General features: G+C 38.3%; 1 protein-coding gene across 3 annotated transcripts in view; it reads right to left on the bottom strand.

The window, feature by feature from the left end:
* Positions 1-13,309: 13,309 nt before the first annotated feature.
* LNPK (lunapark, ER junction formation factor) overlaps positions 13,310-22,009 on the bottom strand; it is a 47,534-nt gene continuing 38,834 nt past the window's right edge. For all 3 annotated transcript variants that reach the window (XM_031052274.2, XM_005152587.3, XM_031052275.2), the window contains exon 13: positions 13,310-14,277. In XM_031052274.2, the coding sequence (XP_030908134.2) occupies positions 14,081-14,277 (197 nt within the window). In that variant the 3' untranslated portion in view covers positions 13,310-14,080. The remainder of the gene's footprint in view (positions 14,278-22,009) is intronic.

Raw genomic sequence — 22,009 nt, 5'->3', positions numbered from 1 at the left:
ATGAATTAATCAAGTTTTAGTAGTCATTTTGGCTACAGATTTGATGACTGCTATTGCTTATAAAAATGCATTATCACCTTTCTATTATAAATTATCTTCTAGATATCTTATTAACACTTTAATAATCATAACTGGAAGTTGACTATCAAGTACAGCCAAGCTCCTGTCTGTGACAGAAGTGACATGAGAAGTTTAGATTGGATATAAGGAGGAAGTCCTTTACTGTAAGGGTGGTGAGGCACTGGAATGGGTTGCCAGGGAAGTTGTGAATGCTCCATCCCTGGCAATGTTCAAGGCCAGGTTGGACAGAGCCTTGGGTGATATGGTTTAGTGTGAGGTGTCCCTGCCCATGGCAGGGGGGTTGGAACTAGATGATCTTAAAGTCCTTTCCAACCCTAACTATTCTATGAGTCTATGATTCTATGACATGTTCTGCAATAGTTAGCTCAAATCCCAGAGGGCAGCCTGCCACAGAATGAAGTGCTTCCAGGAAAAGAACCACATACCTCTATATTCACCATGTTCCATCTACCCCTGTGGAAGTAGCCCAAAGACTATGGGGAGCAGGGGAGAGGTTTGGTGCCTGGTTCTTTTCCTGTTACACACACACTGTTTTCTCCTTCAGTGAAAATATATTTGTTCAATTAATTTTTCTAGAAACACTCCTGGGAACTCCAGTCAGTAACAGCTAAAAAATCACTTACTTGCAGTCATAGCGAACTCTCAGCATAAGAGACAGTAAGGAAACAACCAAAAGTGCCTTTTCTCTCTAAGATCTCCTGGCCTCCCTTCCATGGAAAATGACACCTTTTGTCCATGACACCAAGGAACTTTCAGCTAAACATTATAGAAACACCATTAACTGTTTCATCAGAAATGCTAAGCAAGTAATTCAGTTCATAAGTACTTGGACAAATACCACATAAGAACAAGATTTGTGAGGAAATAAATGATGCAATAAAGTGAGGTTCAATAAAATCATGGTGATTTCCCCTCATGGCTATACTTAATGACAAGGACATTATGATATGAAAAATTAGTGGTGGACAAATCATGACATACTGAAGCACTCGAGCCTCTTGCCAAAAAGAAGCCTGAAATGAATCTTGGGTGGATTAGTAATGCTTAAAGTTTTAGGACATAATATTACTATGTTCTTTCCTTCTTATATTTGCTGTACAGAAGTACATGTTCTGATTATTCAGTGCCATGTTCTCAATTATCAGCACCATCATTATATACAACAGTGAACACATACAACCATAATATATAAAATAACCTATCTAGAAATCTAGCCCTGACCCTGACAAAAGCTCCCTACCCAAGACTATTTTCATTGAACTAACAGAGACCCACTCACATACTGTAAGACTGGTAAACCCCATTTTTTTTGTTCAGGTATTAAAATAAAACATAGGGTAATATCCCAGTGTTGTATATACGCAGAGGGAAGAGTTTGTTAAATGATTAACATTGAAAAACAAAAACAAATGCTTTTTTTGGTCACTATTAAACACATACATATTTAGAACACAGGTACATCTTGTACTCTGTGGATGAGTACATCTTAGATAGTACATCTGAGATGGAGTCTACCGATTGAGAATCCTTACAAAAACATTACTAAAGTTGGTTTAACACAGCTCCGTGGAGAACAGAAGCCTGAAGCATAACAAGAGAGCCTTGAAGATACACATGCCTCAAATGCAGCTGAAAACCCACTCCCTCAACAAAAAGTGTTTTGGGAGATGTACAGAAGCACACTTCCTTGGCTAGTCTTAAGCAACAGTGCATCTGCAGAGCCATGACATCAGATTTCTTAACCCTGCTGCCCAGGGAATCTTTTTCCATCTGCATCCTTACACTGAAAAGTGTGCCTCAGTAAACCACAACATTAATCTTCAGTGTGCCAGGCTTTGGTAGAACCTGCAGAAAGCAACAGCTAGGCAACACACATACTTTATACACCCTGACCACAGGCGCATCACCCATGGAAAGTTCTTATGACCCTCAAGCTTAGTTTTCAGTGGGACACTAGTGGTTCAGGGAGAAATCTCAAGGCTTTACCCAGAAGGGTAGCTGGACGCCCCACTGTTAATGTGAGTGGGGCATTCAACTATTTAATGCCTTATAAACATGTGTGTGTTTAACAATTGAGCTTTCTGATATTTGATAATTTTATCAAGCTACCTACTGAGCCCAGAAACAAAGATAATGGAGAATCAGCATCAGTTTCTTTGAGGGAAGGCAAAAAGAAAGCAAGATTTATTCTTCTACATTTGTTATGCATATTTTGGGGAGTTATACAACTTTAGTTTTGCAAAGCAATTTTCTGAACTTTCACTGACAAACAAATCTGATGTGAAAAATCTTACATCAGCAGGGTTGGTTTGCAGATGTTATTTGCACCATTTATTTATCAAAAATAACTAGAAAATGTTTTTAAAACATCATTCCAGACTGTACAAATAGGAATGTGACACGGGCTGTCTGTTTTACTTATACTGTTTTACTGCTTCATATTCTGAGCAAACAGAGAGGCTATTTTCCCCAGGGGTTCAGGAGGGCATACTATTTCATTTCTTCAGAAAATTGTTTCTCTGGATTTCAATCTTTTTAGCTAGATATGACAAAATATAATATCAAGAACACTTATGCTTTTTATCAGCTCTATTTTCAAAGCATAAATAATAGATCAGTATATATTTAAGTCAGGTGACCAAGCCTTATTTCAGAAATCAAATAAGCAGCTTGCAATTTTTAAATGATGCTGTACATTTTCACTACAGTATCATTATGCCTTTAAAATGCTTTCAAAAGACCAATTTATAAGCATGGAATGATCCTGAAGATATTTCACTAGTGTTAATAATACCTCACTCAGGTGGCATTCAATTTTCTGAATCCTTGGGTTAATGAGGCAAATAAATCAAAATTAAATTGGCCTTGGAAAAAAAAAATCAAACAAAATTGCATCTATCACATTATACATCCTGAGACTCCTTCAGTACTGTTCACAATGGCTAACAATATTCCAGCTCTCGGAATCATTACACTTACTCATAATGCACTCTAAGATTTTAAAATCAAATAGATCAGACTTCATGACTAGATGAAGACAACAATTTATTAGAATATATCAGTATTTACATAAAGTTGCACACAGTGTTAGTCGAATACTTTCCAGTAAGTATCCCTAAATTTCAGCTACCCATCATTTTTTCAGTGATCCAACAAACCTCTTCCAGGAGGATTTCACCACAGCAAACCAGTAAAGTTTTAAGGTAAGCCTTAAGAAGAAAATACATTCTGCAGCCAGGCCATCATTCACCATCTCTTTAAAAAGTCCCAGCAAGGTAGAAATGCAGCCAAATAGCTGAAACAAACATCCTAGCATTTTTTAGAAATGAATACTTCTAGTCATATTGCTGCAGTAGTGAGGAAGATACATTATCTGCACCCCCTTCTTTAAACTATGAGAGAAAGGAAATGTTCTCCAAATATTATAAAAGGGAGTCTACTGTTGGGGAATACCAGTGCTGTCAGCTCTTTAAAAGATGGTTAATAATGTACAACACAGAGAATACAGATGCTGCATTTGTTACCTCAAGTAATAAATTCAACATGAACAAATGATCTTCAACACTGACATGCAATGACACAGTGGTGCCATTGTTTTGCTGTTGTTACTTGTAGCACTTCTCTATCCATGGAGTCACCTGCCTTCACAAGGGCATCCTTTCACCATAAGGAACTTCCTACAGACACAGAGCTCAGCTGAAAAACTTCTACCTTGAGCTGTTGTAACCACCTTCATCTGCTAAGTCAAGCAGCAGAGACTCAAGATTTCCATATACACGCTATTTATACGTTTTAATGGAAAACACTGCACAAAAGTAGGTTGCATATTTTTCCCAAAATAAGTTTGTATTGCTAACATGTAAAATTTAATGAACGTATGCAAAAAAGCTTGAGGTGGGTTTTTATTATTTCAAAGGAGGTAAGGGCCCGAGTGCCCTTATGGCACAGGTTAAAAGTAGCAAGAAATATCACAGAAACATGCTCGTGCAATTTCCCCGGCAACACTTTCCTTGTGGCTTTGCAAAACAGTTTTTATAGTCAAGAGCTTGATTAGGAGTAATTTATGTGATGGTCTAATAGATTTGTTTTGCTTTTCCTCACAGAGAACAAACTCAGAGATAGTCAAGAATTTTCTGTCACTAGTCAAAAAAAAAGTAAGAAAATATGTTAAGGACTGTTCCATGGAACTTGAATTAGAAAAGGTTTTAGGTTTATTATCAATATATAACTAGTGTGTATGTACAACAACAAACATGCAATATCCACAGCCAGGAGTTTGAAAGTACTTGTTCTTCCACTCACAGCAGATTTGAGAGAGATGGACTCCATTTAGCCTCTATCCCCCACCAGCCACCTGGGTCAGTTGACTCCTGTGCTTGGGTCCCAATACAGCCAACAGTACTGGGGACTAGGGATTCAGATTTTTGACAGCTTAAAGACAACCATTCCAAAAGGTGTTGATTTCACCTCAATACAGAACAAAATAAGCATTTTCCCAGCCCCTGAACTGAACTTCAGTGCCTAACTCCAGCACACCAACACTGCTCAGTGCTTGGCTGCTGAGGAAGCAGATGTTTCAGAGGAACAAGAAGTTCTGCTTCACATTATTCCTTTGAGCTTTGGTCATGACAGACAGCATTGACAGAAAGCCACCATATGATGGTTATTCAATTGCTTGCTCAGAATGACACAGTAACTTTATTCTGATTTTTAGTCCACAGAACAGAAGCTGCAACTGCTATCAGTCCCCTCAAGGCTTTATGCTCTTTGGCAAGGAGTATTGATTTGTACTTTTATAGTGCCTCCCAGGCAGTGGTTGTGCACTATCATTATCCAAATAATTTATAACAGGTGAGAAAGAGGACTTGGAAACTAAATCAAATGTATCTTGATCTGCTCAGGGAAAAGATGAAACATTACTGGAGCAGCTAAAACAATCTTTTAAGTTAATGTGTGGTGCAGGTCTGAGATGTTCTAATGTGTTCTGAAAGACAGCTAAAAGCATGTAAATTCGCATTATCATCACACACATAAACAACTTTTACAAGTATTATCACAGGAGCAACATGAACACAGAGACGTGTCCACTGCCTCCAGGATCAGGTTTCAGCCATAAATCAGATTATGAATTTAGATTACATTAGAACACAACAAAAAGGGTTAAAGAAACTCTCCCAGAAAAAAGGATTGCGAAATAAGCCACTGGTACAAGACTCCTTTCTACCACTGAACTAATGTTAATTTAAAAGCCAAGATTCATTTGGAAACATTTACCTGTAAATCAAAAGGTCCCCAAAGATTAATTTCTGCATTTACACTATTTGCAAATTATATTTAACTTAGAGGCATCCTTTTTTTCCCTGAAATAATTGCTTACAAGATGAGAGCTAAAACACAATCTCAAGTGTAGTAAAGGTAATTGCTGCACTTACTGCTTGTGTCATGTTGATGTATTACTACGTATCAAAGGTCACAGTTCTGTACTCATACATTATCAAATTTGAAAGAGCAATATTCGATTCTGACCAACCTTTAAACTGCCCAGAATGTGTGTGAAAATGGATGTGGGACTAACCTGGGTTTTAAAAAAAATGAACCCGTGTTTCGGAAGCTGAGGGGTCAATCAAGCCAGACTGACGGGGTTAGGTGTCACTTCTGTGCATCTAATACCCTCTTAGATTATCAATGAGGTGCAGTACACCGATCACAAGCTAAAGCAGCTGTACTAATGAAAATGAAACAGTCTGAAAAAATTAGGTGATACAGGCCTGTGACACAGGGCAGTACCTTGTGGACAATAATGCAGGAATAAGGACATAAATCACCATTTAGATACAATAAAACCTGTAATACCCACCCTGAAGTGTCTATGGAACTGCAGGCCAAAGTCAGCATCTCCACAACTCCACAGTCCCCTCTGAAGTTGCCACACTTTTTCTTTTTCTACTGAGTCAATGCAGGTTTTCCGTGCCTTTACTTCACTGCACACACACAATTTTGCAGTCATATGCCAGCCTGACCTTTGAGGGTGGGTAGCTGGCTGTTCATGCCAGGAGTTCTCACAATTGGTTGTAGCACAGATAAATGAGTCTTATCAGAACCTACTCAACCTTGAGCAATTTTCTCCTCCTACATATGCTAGTCCAGCTGCAGAGGGCAGAGGCTGCGCTGAAGAAGCTGGGGCACCCTTATCCTTGCTTTGGTAACATATGAGGTCCTTTGCAAGAAAAGAATATATCAAGTCCAAGTTGACTGAGTACAGCCAGCACTGAATGAACTACTAAACAGAATTACTGCCTTAAAATCATTACCACGTGAAGAGCAACATGACTTTTACCCTGGCCATCATCATAATCCAGATCAGACAAATATTCAATAGCTTTTTCAAAATCAGGTTTTTCCTCAAGAAGCTACATACACAGCAAAGGAACCACATATTCAAACAACAAACCATATGTTTTAATTTCACACTCTTAAATTAGCTTCATTTGGTAAAATACTAGATTTCAAAACGGGAGAATGAGTTTAAATATTTTCTCAATTACAAGCAGGAAAGCTAAGACAGACATTTAATGAAGTCTATTAGACACTGAGAATTCACACTAATTAACGTCTTTGCCATTGATCTTAAGAGTTCCAGCTGCAGGTGATAACAACTACTGGTCAAGGCCACAGCTAGGATTAAAATGATACTTCTGACTGGAGATGCTATTTATAGTACATAAACACACATACCCTTTCTTAATGCAACAAAACAAGGCTATTACAATAAGAGCTTAACAAATATACAGGATCTGCTGTTTAAACAAAAGCTCATTATGCAAAAAAATAAATTTTCAAACATTCCTTAATAAATACCAACTTTCACACTTATTCTAAAGCATCATGGTGCTCTTAAAATGAATTTTCTTGCTGGTTTTACAAATCTTTTTCAAGTTTCATCAACTGAGTAGAACTCCTTGAAGAGATGCAAGGAATTAACAGGACAGATAATTTCAGGAGAGCTGGAAGGTCTTTGTTGCTTGAGTTTTCTACAAATCCAGCATCTCTATTTTCATTGAGGCAGCAAAACGGAGAGAAACAGAGAATTATTTCAATATAAGTTACAAATTTAGAGATTACTTCAAATTTACAAATCAAACAGCCAAAACTGCCAAATCTCCAGTATCTGTACCCCTTGTTTTCTCCTGTATCTGATTACTTCAGGATTTTGCTGCATGTATTTCTCTCTAGCAGTTGCAATTTCCCTTTTACAAATTATTTTTGTCACACAATAAAGGAGAATACATGATTTCACAGTGGCAAAGGCTTATGAAGCCCTCCTGAAAAACATTACTGAGAATCCTAGCAGTACAACACTAGGATTTGCATAGAGGCAGTCCTGAAGTAGGTTTATTCCCACAGTGACTACAGTGAAAAATAACTAATATTACAAGAATCAGTCAGGACCCTCCCTTCCGTGCAAAAATTAAGTCATGATCAAACTGATTTTGTGCAGCCTTGAAAGGATTATGATTTAGTACTTTAGATTTTGCACTGTTGCCAAGTTAGATCATCTATCAAGAATCTTAGAAGTTTGCTTTAATCTCAAAAACCCATGGTTTGGGAGCAAATTATTGTGTAATCAATATATTTCATTTTAAAACCCTTCTCTCTATCCTGCCTATCATACACCGCTCTAGGTCTTATTCTTGCAGCAAAAAGATTGAATGTGACCTGACAAGACTCCAGAGAGGTTCACAAATCAAAGGCAATGGTGAAAAGAAGTCAAATTCCTCAAGACTCACAATCTTAAGGGACAACACTATTTTTTCTTTCTTTCTGTTTTAATGCCGGAAGGTAGCAGTTCCTCTTGTTACATGCTATTATAACTTATTTTGTTGTGTAAACTCCACTTGCTAAAAAATTCCCACCTACTCGGGATGCCATCCTTTTCCTCCAAACAGCCAGAATCCAGAGCATGAAGTACACTTAATTTCAGACTCCAACATAAAATCTCAAGTATAACACACTTCTGATGGAAGTTACAATTTGTCCTCTGGCAGAAGCTTTGGTGCATTACTACACACCAAGACCTGGAAGCCAACAGCCCTATGCCAATCAGCCCCTTAGAAGCAGTAGCATTAGAAGAGTCAATTTTAATTCCTCACCTTCATCTGCCTCCACAAACTTGAGAGCTGTGAACTCTGTCTAAAGCGCACATGCTGGAAGAGAGGAGCACTGCCACAGATCAGTAATTAAGTTTTAAAAACACTTCCCTTTCAATGCATCAAATTTGATAACTGCCAAAAATCTTTTATGGACTATCACACAAATCCAGTCATTTAATGCATTCTTAAGCAAAAACAGAAAAGGCACACATGACTAGAAAGAATCCACTGTTCAGGGTAATCGTCTATTGCCCCTCATTCTAAAACTCCTCTTTAAAACTATCATACCTACAAGGTTGCTTATTCAACTTAATAGGACCTTTCAAGCTGCCAGAGTTTATTTATGGAAAACTTACTTTCCTTCTACTGTTTATGCACTTGATGTATTTGTAGCCTTTTATAAAATTAGTTTGTATTAGGGCTCTGTTTTCTATGGTCTCCTATACACTACAAATATATAAGTGAAACTTCAGAGGCTCATACAACAGAAATCTGTACAGGTTTGTGTTCAGGCACAAACTTTTAATCATGTGACTGTACAGGAAAAACAACTTAAGAGATATTAAGCAAAAAAAAACAATCCACAAGACATGGAAGGAAATGAGGAGCTAAAGATTCTGCTTGAGAACACTCAGCAAACTGCTCAAATGATAATTTGCCAAAGATGCAAACTGATCTTCAACATTGTTGTTCTAGTGAAACATTCACAGAAAGGCAACTCCTTGCGCCAGTCTTCTCATTGTAGAGGACCTAACAAAATCTCACTCCAGAAGCATCTTATTTAGAACTTTCTTTACATCCATCCTCTTCCACTGAACATACTCAGACTTCATGCAAATTAAGACTTCTGAAGTTTATGATAGCAGACTTGACTACTGCATAAGTTTCCCATGGCCTACTTGTCCATTACCACAGCTCCACTAGTATACTAATGCTGCTAAATTCAGAATCACACACCAGGTGTTTCTCTTAGCCTTTGCAGATTAATAAGGTTATAAAATAAATTACTGCTACAGTTTCCCCAATTCTGAAAGTAGAAAGGAATTTCTAAGTTTTTATGTTTAAATAAAAAGGATAAAGACAACTTTGGTACCATCACCTCTACTAATAGCTAGACAGCCTTATTTTAGCAAGTTACTGTCTTCTGCTTATTCTGGAATTAATTCTGAAAAGCAAAGTTTCTCCAACATGATTAATTTTCAACTGCATCCTTACTTCCGACATAAGAACAGGATATTGACCTGTAATATGTACTGCTATGTTCAGCTACACTTCTTGAAAAATGTTTCCAAGCTCTTCTCCTCTAAGCTCCTGAGACCTTGTTCTGGCAGACAAAACCACTCTTCCTCCCCTACCCATTTCATTCTGCCATTCTTTTCATCTCTCCATTGGCTTCTCCTCAGATACCACATGGGGTTCAACCTTGTTCTTGACTTCAAGGCAACCATACACACCCCTAGTTACATGATTCTGATAACCTCTAGACCAGTCTATAAATTGTCAGCTTCCACATCATAGTTTGCCCTTCTCTGGATGCAGGCTGATCAGCTTGGCAACAGACCATCTCCATACCAAGGTTCAACTAAACGATCTATTTCTGTCAAAATGTCCAAGGGTAATAAGTTATGTTCTCCTTTAGAGTTAGTATTAGAACTTGAAGTAACATTCCCTCATTTCCATGATCCGTAGGCTTCTTAGTAAAATTTAAAGTTTGACCATCTGACTCATTTCCGTGTATTTTGAACTGGAACACTATTGTGGCTTAACCCAGCTGGCAATTAAGTACCACATAGCCACTCACTCCCCTGCAGTGGGATAGAGGACGTTCGAAGAAGACTGAACCCACAGCATAACTGAAATAAATCAAAGTAAAATAATAAAGAGAGATGAACAAAAAAACACCCAGAGTGATGCATAATACAATTGCTTGCCAGCCACAGACTGATAACCACTCTGTGCCCAAGCAGTGATCAGCCCTTTCTGGCCAACTCCCCCAACTCCCCCCAGTTTATACACCGAGCATGATGGTTCTGTAGCATGGAATATTCCTTTGGATAGTTTGGGTCAGCTATCCTGGCTGTGCTCCCTCCCAGCTTCTTGTGTACCTCCTCACTGGTAAAGCATTAGAGCCTGAGAAGTCCTTGATCAAGCTAAGCCTACTGCTTAGCAACATTCATATGTTATCAGCATTGTTCTCACACTAAACACAAAACACAGCACTGTACCAGCTACAACGAAGAAAATTAACTCCATCACAGCCAAAACCAGGACAAACACTCATTTGCCTTTTGTGGCACTTTTACACAGCCCAGGTTAATACCTCCCTAATATATAAACTACTTTTGAATAAAAAAATCTCCACAACTACTCATGATATTTCAAAAGCAATAAAAACATGACCAACAAGCTTGCCAAGTTATTACTTTACTACCCCAATCAGTTTTGCTTTTCATCCAAACCACAAGAAGAAATGGGGCTTGTGTAACTCAGAACTCTCAGAAGTGAGATTTTACAAGACCAGGCTTTCAGCACTTTTGAAAAAATTATGATTCAAGAACCTACTAGGAAGTCAGAAGACAACAAAACATAGAACCATAGCATGCTATATATTTTCCCCCTACTTTCTTCCTTCTCATTTCTTCAGAGTCAGTCTACAATTAGTCTAAATGTAACTGACAATTGCTGTACATTATGCTCTACATACTCCTACTTCCAAGTTTTTTGGTATTACGAAGACATAAGCTATTCACTGACAGGTATTTTTAGACTTGAATCCAACTCCTGTGGACAGGCATCTTTTACTACTGTCACACTTGCAGTAGACAGAAACCAAGAAGCAACTGCTGTAGAAACAGAATACCCTTCTCACCTTCATATCAGGACTGGAAGACACATACTTGGCAAGAGTAACATACAAATGCTTACTGTACACTGAGGCAAGCCCAGAGTCTATTATTACTCTCATATCTCCCTGAGCCTGAAAATTCACACACAGATTAATTAACCCTCTACCTTCATTTACTATAGCTACTTGAAAACCCTGAAAATTTATACAGCTAAAAACAGATATTTCTCTACCAAAACCCCAGCACATCCTTAACATCTTTTTTGAGCCTTCTGAAGCAATTAATGGGAACAACTGCTTGGACACTTTTTTCATGTATGAAAGTCTTTCATGAAAACTCCATCATATGCTTTCATCTCACTTATTCTTCTCCTCAAAAATTCTAGGCAGCTTTTGGTCTCCTAAAGCTAGGGTTTCAGATTTAAGCAAGTATTTGTTTTCACATCAGGTTGACTATCTCTACTTGATCCTTCAGTGACATATTAAACAAAGCACCAGTCATTCCTGTAGCAAGTTGCTAATGCCACATTTAAGAATGTTGGGAGAAATAACATCTCACCCCATACCAGACACTGACTCTCTCCTTTTTCAAAAAGGATTTGGATTCCCACAACCTAAGAAGCAAACATTTCCTGACAAAAGTAGATCTGAAAATAGACATCTTCCAGGGAAATGAAAAAAATATAATATATAGCTCCAATATCAACAGATTTTCTCAGTCAATTCAATAGATATGATATGCATTACAGCTCAGTAGTCGCCTGCCATGGGAAGGACTAATATTCCTAATTACTCTACAAAAAAACTGACATTAAGATTAACATTTTTAAAAGGAAGTAATAAATAGGACTTAGAGTAATCCGAACTTCTGAAGCAACAGTAATATGTGCATTCATATGCCATATGAGGGATCATAACATCAGATTGTACTTGGGTTTAGTGCTTATAATGTAACTACATCCAAAAATCTACTGTGCTGAATTACCAAAGTATTTTACGGTTTTTTTTCCTCCAAAAAACTCAGCCTTTGAACAGGTAAATTAGTGAGGTAAAAAATGCACAGATTAACATCAGAAACTCTTACAAAATAATAAGTAAGCTTTGTCACCTTTCAAACAAAATTATTTCTACTTTAAAGAGGATCTGGAATATAAAATACATTCTCTTAAAATATTAAACAATGAATTCCCCTATCACCATATGAGAAAAGTACAGGGTACAAAGTAAGACATGTTTGGAAAAGGGACTGTTTTCTTTGTATTCCCAACTAAATCACAAGATGTTTTTACTAATTGTTTATACAAATATAGCCAAACACCTTCAAGTACTCCTTTAGTCACATGCCTACATTCTGTCTATGAAGATTACTAATTAATATGAATTGCAATTTAGTTAGTGAACCAGAAAACAAAAATCCTCATTTATCTAAATACAGACCAAACTTGATTCTGACTGATGTAAGGGTTCAGCTTCAAAACTAACCCCAAAGTATCAGGAAATAAAGCATATATTTGGAAAAGAGAATTAATCATTGCTGTTCACGTAATAATTATGTCTCATATAAAGACATGGATACTAAGGTCACATTTACAAACATGTTTTTCTTGTTGAGGGCCTTCCAGCTACTAAGATTCAGCTGTCTCCTGCCTTTACACAGTAAAACACTTCACCTTGGGACTGAGACAATAGATTAAAAGTTTTTGAAATTTCCTCCTTCCCTCCATGAAGTGAGGTACGCAGAGAACATCACATGTAAAACTTTTATCAGAACTACTACTAGCTCAACCAAGTTACACATGGTCAGCATTTATTTCTAAAACAAAAATTCTGATTGAGGTAGTTCACCTCTGAGCGCCAGAAAAATTCTCAACCAGGTTCCCAATTGTTATATTTAACAGGAAACATGTAAGAAGTCTCCTAAGCTTGAGAAGTGACAGAATAAAAAACCAAGTACAGTTTCACTAATCCAGCATCAATTATTCGTCACTATGATAACAATAAATAGCACCAACAGGCTTCAGGCACAGTTCAGAAAGTCTTCTGGCAAATGCACATGCACTTCCCCTATTGAGCAAGGACCTACTTCTATTTGATCAAAGTCACCTTTAGCTACGTATAGACATGTTCCTTTTAAGGTGCCATATTCCTTCTGAACTTCCACAAAGTAAAGGTAGAATAGCTACATACAGCAGAACAGAAATTCTCTTCAGCTTCAGGAATCACAAAGCAAGTATTGCAGCTAGATGTCTTTATTTTCTTTAACAAAATACACAAAGGCACAAAATTCACTTATATCTTGTCATTATTGTACAGGTATAAATAATGCTTTGTATTCAAGTACAATCAAGTGCAGAGACTTTCTATATTTTATGTAAACACAAAACAGTTCTGTATGTATGTGCCTCCAGTTCATCTGCAATGCAAATAAAGGAGATGCCACTTATCCAAGTGCCATTTAACTGAATTCTGTGAAAAAGTTAGACAATGAATAACATTAACAACACTGTAATGACACTTCCATACTCTTAAGTCAAATGTCGGGTGACACTTTAGCTTGTAAACATCTGTGTATTTAAAATGTACTCAATTCATTTTAAGAGGGAAGCATTAAAAAAAAAAACAAATCTATCTTAATTTCACTAAACTGAACTTACTAGGTCAGCTGCTGCCAGTAACTGCTCTTTACACATGACAGCTAAAGAGATGGCAAATTATAGGTCACCCTTAGCAAAACTTATACTTTTAAGTTTTTTAATATGCAAACTGAACAATGGCTACTACTGTTAGACTTCAGCCAACTACACATTCTGTGTTAACTTATTTAAAGACACATGCTTTATTTACAATACCTATTTTTAGACATAGCTTTAACATACTGTGGCAGTTGAGGCAGTTTAAGCTCAAGCGAGACTTTTAAGTTGTACCATTAAAAAAAAGCTCACCTGAATAGCAACAACAGGCATGAACAAAGCTAAAAACTAGCTACAGAAGGCACTTGAGTACTTTATTCTGTTTTTGTTAAAGATTCTTCACTTTGTTCAGCTGAAATAGACTCTGAAATAGAGTCTTCAGTTGTTGAAATGTTCTCTGTTTCTTCTCTTTCAGTCTCTTCAGCTAACTTGTCATTAAGCTGCTCAGCGCTTGGTGCTTTATCATCTGTCTCATTTGTCTCAACAATCTGGGCTGCGTCTTCTTCAGATTCTGTGAAAAGAAAAATTATGAAATTACCATTTCCAGAAATAAAGAGATACTTGATATTCTTAAAAAGCAAATGAAAAAACATTTTGCAATCACACACAGGTCTTGACCAGCCATGCATAAAGTTCTCAACTGCTAAAACCTGTTTGATTTTTCTAACAAGAGGGTCACAGGTAAAACTTCTACAATTTAAGAAGAAAGAAAATACTACAGAAAAGAGTTCAGATACCACTAGGAAAGTATCTATTATTTCTACATGTTAGCCTTCAACAGAGTCTTTCTAAGCCTGTTCGTTAATGTGAGGCAATGACAGAAATAAGAGGTGATGGTAAACGCTGCTTCTTTGTGCCTGGTAACAAAAGCTTTACCAACTGTATAGCATTTTCTGTAAGAGTTCAATCTGTACACAGAACCTAAACATTCTATTTGGTGGAAACTATTTTAAACACAAATAGACAGATAACCAGAAAAAAATATATATAGTTCTCACCATTTCAAAAGAGCCAAAATTATTGTGTATTCTAAGTCTTCCCACAGCAAGTGTAGGAAGGACACACAAGAGTATCTTTACTCTCAATCTGGGAAGGGAGTTTCTTTGAAAAGAGGCATATTTTGAAGATCAGTCAAAAATATTTATCATAAGTACTACTGCTATCATCGTAAATTCCAGCTTCCAAAGACATTTCCTTAACATATGAGAAATAAAGACAGTCATGTTTTGAAAGAAAGCATAAGCACTGAAAAATTGAACACCAGACACTGCACCAAATGACATAAAGGTACTCTAGAATGATATTTTTGACGGTAGTTTATTTACTGATTAGTATTAGTCAATACTATATACAACTTTAATGCATACTGTGAAGACAGACAATTTACAAAATTAATGCAAAGTTAGAGCTCAAAAATGTTAACCTTATCAAATGTTTGTAATTTCATAGAATGGTTAGGGTTGGAAAGGACCTTAAGATCATCTAGTTCTAACCACCCTGCCACAGGCAGGGACACCTTCCACTAGACCAGGTGAGGTTGCTCAAAGCCCTGTCCAACCTGGCCTTGAACACTTCCAGAGATGGGGCATCCACAACTTCTCTGGGCAACCCATTCCAGTGTCTAATCTAGATCTACCTTCTTTCAGTTTAAAGCCAAACCCCCTTGTCCTATCACTACAGGCCCTTGTAAAAAGTTCCTCTCCAGATTTCAAGTATGGTCTCACAAGAGCTGAGTACAGGAGGAGAATCATCTCCCTTGACCTGCTGTCACACTTCTTTTGATGGGACCCAGGATACGGTTGGCTTTCTGCGCTGCAGGTGCACATTGCTGGGTATATTGAGCTTCTTGCCAACCAAAACCCCCCCAGTCTTTCTCCTCAGGGCTGCTCTCAATCTGTTTTCCACCCAGCATGTATTTGTGCTTGGGATTGCCCCAACCCCAGTGCATAAGCCTGCACTTGGCCTTGTTTAGCTTCATGAGCAGTTATTCCTATTCATCAAAACATGTTGGGTATAAGAAAGTAATAGGATCGATCTAAGCTGATATTCACAGAATAAGGCAGATTTGAAAGTTTTAAAACCATTGCTCTGGCTTCCAGGATCACAACTGACAAGAATACTTGCTGCACACCCTTGCCCAGCAGACCTGTACAACTGCCATCTGTCGGGAGAACTGGCTACACAGGACTTGGAGAAGGCTGAGGTTCTGAATGGCTTCTTTGCCTCGATCTTCACTGGCAAAGGCTCTGACCGCAGCACCCGAGTCTCGGAAGGTGGACACAGGGACTGTGAAAACCTAGACCTTGGGCCCAATGTACATGAGGATCTGGTCCGAGACCATCTTAAGAACCTGAATGTACACAAGTCCATGGGACCTGATGAAATCCATCCACAGGTCCTGAAGGAGCTGGCGAATGAAGTTGCAAAGCCACTGGCCATCATATTTGAAAAATCATGGCAGACAGATGAAGTTCCTGACGATTGGAAAAAGGGAAATATAACCCCCATTTTCAAGAAGGGAAAAATTACAGACCAGTCAGTCTCACCTCTGTGCCTGGCAAAATCTGGGAGCAGATTCTTTTGGAAGGCATGCTAGAGCACATGAAAAAGAGAAATGTGCTTGGTGACAGCCAGCATGGCTTTACTAGGGGAAAATCCTGCCTGACCAGTTTGGCGGCCTTCTATGATGGGGCTACAAAAGTGATGGACAGGGGTGGAGCAGTTGACGTCATCTACCTGGACTTGTGCAAAGCGTTCGACACTGTCCCACATGACATTCTTGTCTCTAAATTGGAGTGTCATAAATTTAATAGGTGGACCACTCGGTGGATAAAGAACTGGCTGGATGGTCGCACTCAAAGAGTTGTGATCAACGGTTCAATGTCCGGCTGGAGACCAGTAACGAGTGGTGTTCCTCAGGGATCGGTGTTGGGACCGGTCTTGTTTAATATCTTTGTCTCTGACATGGACAGTGGAACTGAGTGTGCCCTCAGCAAGTTTGCCGGTGACACCAAACTGTGTGGTTCTGTTGATGCACTAGAGGGAAGGAATGCCATTCAGAGGGACCTTGACACACTTGTGAGGTGGGCTGATGCCAACCTCATGAAGTTTAACCATGCCAAGTGCAAGGTCCTACATCTGGGTTAGAACAATCCCAGGCACAGCTACAGGTTGGGCAAAAAGGAAATTCACGATAGTCCTGGGGAGAAGGACTTGGGGGTGTTAGTCAATGAAAAAATGACCAGGAGCCAGCAGTGTGCACTCACAGCCCAGAAAGCCAACCGTATCCTGGGCTGCCTCAAGAGAAGCGTGACCAGCAGGTCAAAGGAGGTGATCGTGCCCCTCTACTCTGCTCTCATGAGACCTCACTTGGAGTACTGTGTGCAGTTCTGGTGTCCTCAACATAAAAAAGACATGGTACTGTTAGAACAAGTCCAAAGGAGAGCCACGAGGATGATCAGGGGACAGGAGCACCTCCTACATGAAGACAGGCTGAGAAAGTTGGAGCTGTTCAGCCTGGAGAAGAGAAGGCTGTGTGGAGACCTCATAGCAGCCTTTCAGTATCTGAAGGGGGCCTACAGGGATGCTGGGGAGGGACTATTCATTAGGGACTGTAGTGATAGGACAAGGGGTAACGGGTTGAAACTTAAACAGCAGAGGTTTAGACTGGATCTAAGGAAGAAATTCTTTACTGTGAGGGTGGTGAGGTACTGGAATGGGTTGCCCAGGGAGGTAGTGAATGCTCCATCCCTGGCAGTGTTCAAGACCAGGTTGGATGAAGCCTTGGGTGATATGGTTTAGTGTGAGGTGTCCCTGCCCATGGCAGGGGGTTGGAACTAGATGATCTTGAGGTCCTTTCCAATCCTAACTACTCTATGATTCTATGAAGAACTCGGGACCATCACACAGAGCTCCATCTAGCTAGTCCCAGGCTCCATCCCAGACTGCTCAGTGGAGCCCAGCTGCTCCATTTCTTCCTTTGACTTGATACTCCACCTTAGTGAGTTTGAGGCCAAGTTACCTCCCAGTTCAGCTTCCTTCCCTGCTTTCTCAATCACAGGCTGTTCCATACCTGCCCTGGTTTCTTTTTCCAAAACTTCTCTGGGCTTATTTGTCAGACAGTCAATCCCCCTATTTCTGCCCAAGCAAATTAATGTTCCCAGTTTCTTTCCCGAATATCCCACTTTCCCTTCCTCCTCTTCAATTTCAATCTTGACCTAATCCCCGCCTGTGCTCAATCTTTATCACTCAACTGTCAGTTTTCTGTCTCATCTCCGCATTTTCTCTTCAGCCTCAAATTCTATTAATAACTTTGTGTCTTTTCCTTCTACAATCCCTCCACACTTGACTTACATTCCTTTTTTACTGCTGCTGTTTAGGTTTGAGTAAAAGAAAGTACAGCATGTTAGGAAGAGACAAATCCATGCCCTAAATTTATCTGTAGCACAGCCCAACTATTACTTATTTTCAGTGTTCCAGTCCTCAACTGACCAATGCTTAGCAATCTGTAGAAGTAACTCAGTCTGATCGAGGTAAAGAGACTATTGATTCAGTCTGATCAGGAGGATGCTGGTCATCCACATGTTTGAGGACAGCTCCAGAGATAACCACTAGCAGAAGCAAGTGGAAGCTTCTGAGGAAAAGGAGAAAATCTGACTGAGTACTAATTATCTATACTCAAAGGAACAGAAGGAAGACATTGATTCCATTCTTATATTCTACTAAAAAGTATGGAAACACTGTTTCTCTAAGAAAACAAAAAAACAGTCAGGTATTACAAGATTTTTTCCCTTCACCAGAAGGGTGAAGAAGCTCTCCAAAATATGCAGTTAAAACAAACTTACAAGGAAAATTTTGGTCCAATAATTAGGTCTGATAAGTTATAAGGAAGTAAAGAGTAAGTCCTTTAAATTAGTAGTTAGGGCAACCATAGTAAGTGGTGCTACTAACTATAAATATGACCAACCTTCATTAAACTTAAACAGTGATTTCATTTTAAATACACCAATTAATGGAAAGCTTGCCTAAAGTCAAATTGATGACAATATTGCATGATTTAAGCTATTGTAACAGTAGCTAACAAGAAAAAGCTCTGACCATAAAAAGACAACAAAACTGGTGTCCTTGACAATTATCCTTAATCCATAATTAAACTGAAGAATGTAGCTACACATACATGATCTCAACAGCAAACAGCCCTACACAGATCTGAGGCAAATTTAAGAGCTGCACCAATGCAACTTGAAAAATCTGACTCCTGGCTACAGCAGTTCCTTCTCCCTCTTCTCCCCAAGACTCCTGCTTAATGCTTAGTACTTAGAAAGCATATATACTCCACATTTTAAGTAGGCAGTTACCCCTTTTCTTGTTGCAGAACCGTGTAAGCAGCAAAATCATAATACCGCACCACTATTAGGTAAAATATGTCTCTTATGCAGGAACTTACAAAAAATTGTGTAAAATAATTGCACTAAAATACAGCTACTTTACTTTTACTTTCAAGACCTTTGGGACAAGTTTTATTCACTACTGCAACTCCCCATTAGAGCAGACTGAGACAGTTCCATGTGTCTGAGATATCTTTAAGTAACATGTGCTTCACAGTAGTCTCTGTTCATGGCTTTGATAGTATAGAAAGCTGTTGTGAAACCTTTGTAAAAACAGCACAATAATGGCATAGCATTTGATTCCCTGTATCCTTTACATCCTACGAAAAAAACAAAAGCAAACTATGCTGTTCAGCAAAACTGAGCTGTGGTACACTGGAAATATAATGCATTTTTAAACCAAAAGAACTTGTAAACAAGTCATTAAACTCAGGATGAGCTGACCCATGCCTGCTTGAGAAATCACTGAATTCTAGCCACAGTAGCTGAACTAAGTAAAGAGCACAGCAGGCAGAAACTCACATCTTTGAAAAGCAACAATGGTTTACAAAAAATATAGCAGGCTCATGCTGTCCTATAAAAGCAGAGCATATTTCTTAAGAAGGCAAGCCGAACCTCTCAAGCAGAAAATGCCTCCAGCCCAGTTTAACAAAAAACCAATAAAAAAACACCACAAAACCACTACATTTGTGACCAGAACAAATACTCAAGCTTATTTCTTAGTTCTCTGTTCTCAACCAGTTTTATTCCTAGTTGAAATTTCTGCTCCACCTTTAACTCTTGCCCAAACTCAAGCCCTACTTTAGGTAGAACTCAAATAAGCACGCAATTGAAGTGGCATTACGCTGCAGTATTACTGTGAATCCATCTGCTGAGCAACAAACCAAGTGTCTGCATTTGCCTTTTAAATGGAAGTCCTTACAAACATAATAGCAGTTGCTGTATTCCAAGAATCCTTAAAAGTGACAGAGCATTAAATCATCCTAAAATATTTCACTCAGATGGTCAAGGAATTCCACAAAAATCTGGAGACAACACAGGAAGCTGTCCATAAAGTGCTGAGCTCCATGCTGAAATCTGAAGTTCAGAGGCAGCTAACGATGACCTCTGAACATCATCACCAGATAGATACTCACCACAAAATACTGAAGCAATCAAGTTTTTTCAACCTTTGAAACACTGCTAAACGTTAAACCTGAATGAAGAATGCAGTGTACCAGTACCAATACAGGCAAGACAAAATTAATCAAGAGGATAAGTGTGGTTGCTGTTGGCTTTTTCAGTAGGATCCAAACATTAATATTTTAAGAGAAGTGCATAAGAAAACTGACTAGTTTTTGGTGGAGAAAAAAGAAAATCAACATTGAGCCATTTAAGAAAAAGGTAAGAAGAGAACTGAAGTATATTGCTTCATTCTGGTATGAAAATTTCCCAAGTTACTCTGCTGAATAAGGAAGCATGACAATTGTCCCAATAATCTGTATCAGACTGACATCTGACAACTCCATATTTGTAGAGGATTCAAAGAAATCCAAGGTTCAGTGCCAACAGCACTCTCCATAACCATTCTTCAGATCTCTTATCCACAGGAGTTGCATATAACATGCTTGTCACTGCACGAGCACACAACTGAAAAAGAGATTCAGCTTGATGCTCTACTCATTAGTAGAAGTAGCTGACCGGTAAAAAAAATGTTTATAGCACTTCTGTATCACATTAGCGTGCAGTTTCTTTGAGCTATGTAACTATGGTTTAAATGAGTTACAGATAAAAGCTGGATCTCCTGGTGTTGTCAACATTACAGTGAAGTTGCTTTCCTGTTTTTAATGGTTATCTACATCTGTAAGTGAAGATATTGTCTATTCTTGCTATGACAGTAGTTGTATTACTGTAATGAACAAAAGCCTTCTCCAGAGCTATACCTCAATGATGGCTTCATACCTTTAACTTACAATCAAGGAATACATTCATTTATTAATCAAGCCTGACTCTATGTATGTTGTCTTTCAAATTAGGGTTCTGATGGAAAAAGTGAATTACTGAAAATGTTATTTTCTCATTCGTGAGAGATTACCTTGTGGCAAGTCACAAGCAGATAATGCACAGTGACAAACTGATAGGGTATGCATTTTGTACATCAAGAAGACATTTCTCAGATATTACTTGCATAAAATGTTAAAATATACTCCATTTCTGTTTGCTTAGCAATTATCAAGACAGATTTTTTTGTATCACCTTGGAAATAAATAAAAGATCAGATACTAAAGCCAGATAAAACTAAAAGTCAGTAAACCAGTTACTTATGTCTCTTCCAAAAAAAAAATTTGCCATATGCTTCCTAGCAGAAAAAAAGAGCTGCGAAACCAACTCCACAATGGTTTGTCATTGTTTTTAAATAAAGCAGCACATTAATACAAGACCACACCAACAAAAAACCAAGCAATTTTCAGCATTAGAGGTAAATGAGTCAAATCACATTTATTGGAATAAAACCACCTTATTTTTACCCTGAAATACTTGGTAAATCCTGCTTTAAGGGCTTCCACACTTGATTGACACAGGGAAAATAAGAATTTTTAAGACCCCAGTAACAAATTATGTCTTTTCTATAAGAACCTTCTAACTTTAGAAGTACTCAACAAGCTACTGGCCTACCCTCCACTCACTGACAAGACAATTAGGTTACTTGAGGGCAAAGATGTAATTTTATCATCTTAGCTTCATGCATCTGATTTCAGTCTTATTTCATGCTAGTAATAGTACTTTTAATGAAGAGTGCACTATGGTACAGAAAAAGAAACCAGTCAAGTTTTCCCTGTAATGCTCCCACATCAGACCACATCCAGAGATGGCTAC

The sequence above is a fragment of the Melopsittacus undulatus genome, chromosome 8 (assembly GCF_012275295.1).
Source record: "Melopsittacus undulatus isolate bMelUnd1 chromosome 8, bMelUnd1.mat.Z, whole genome shotgun sequence".
NCBI lineage: Eukaryota > Metazoa > Chordata > Aves > Psittaciformes > Psittaculidae > Melopsittacus > Melopsittacus undulatus.
The sequence above is the reverse complement of the archived record's forward strand: the minus strand, read 5'-3'. Positions and strand labels throughout refer to the sequence as shown.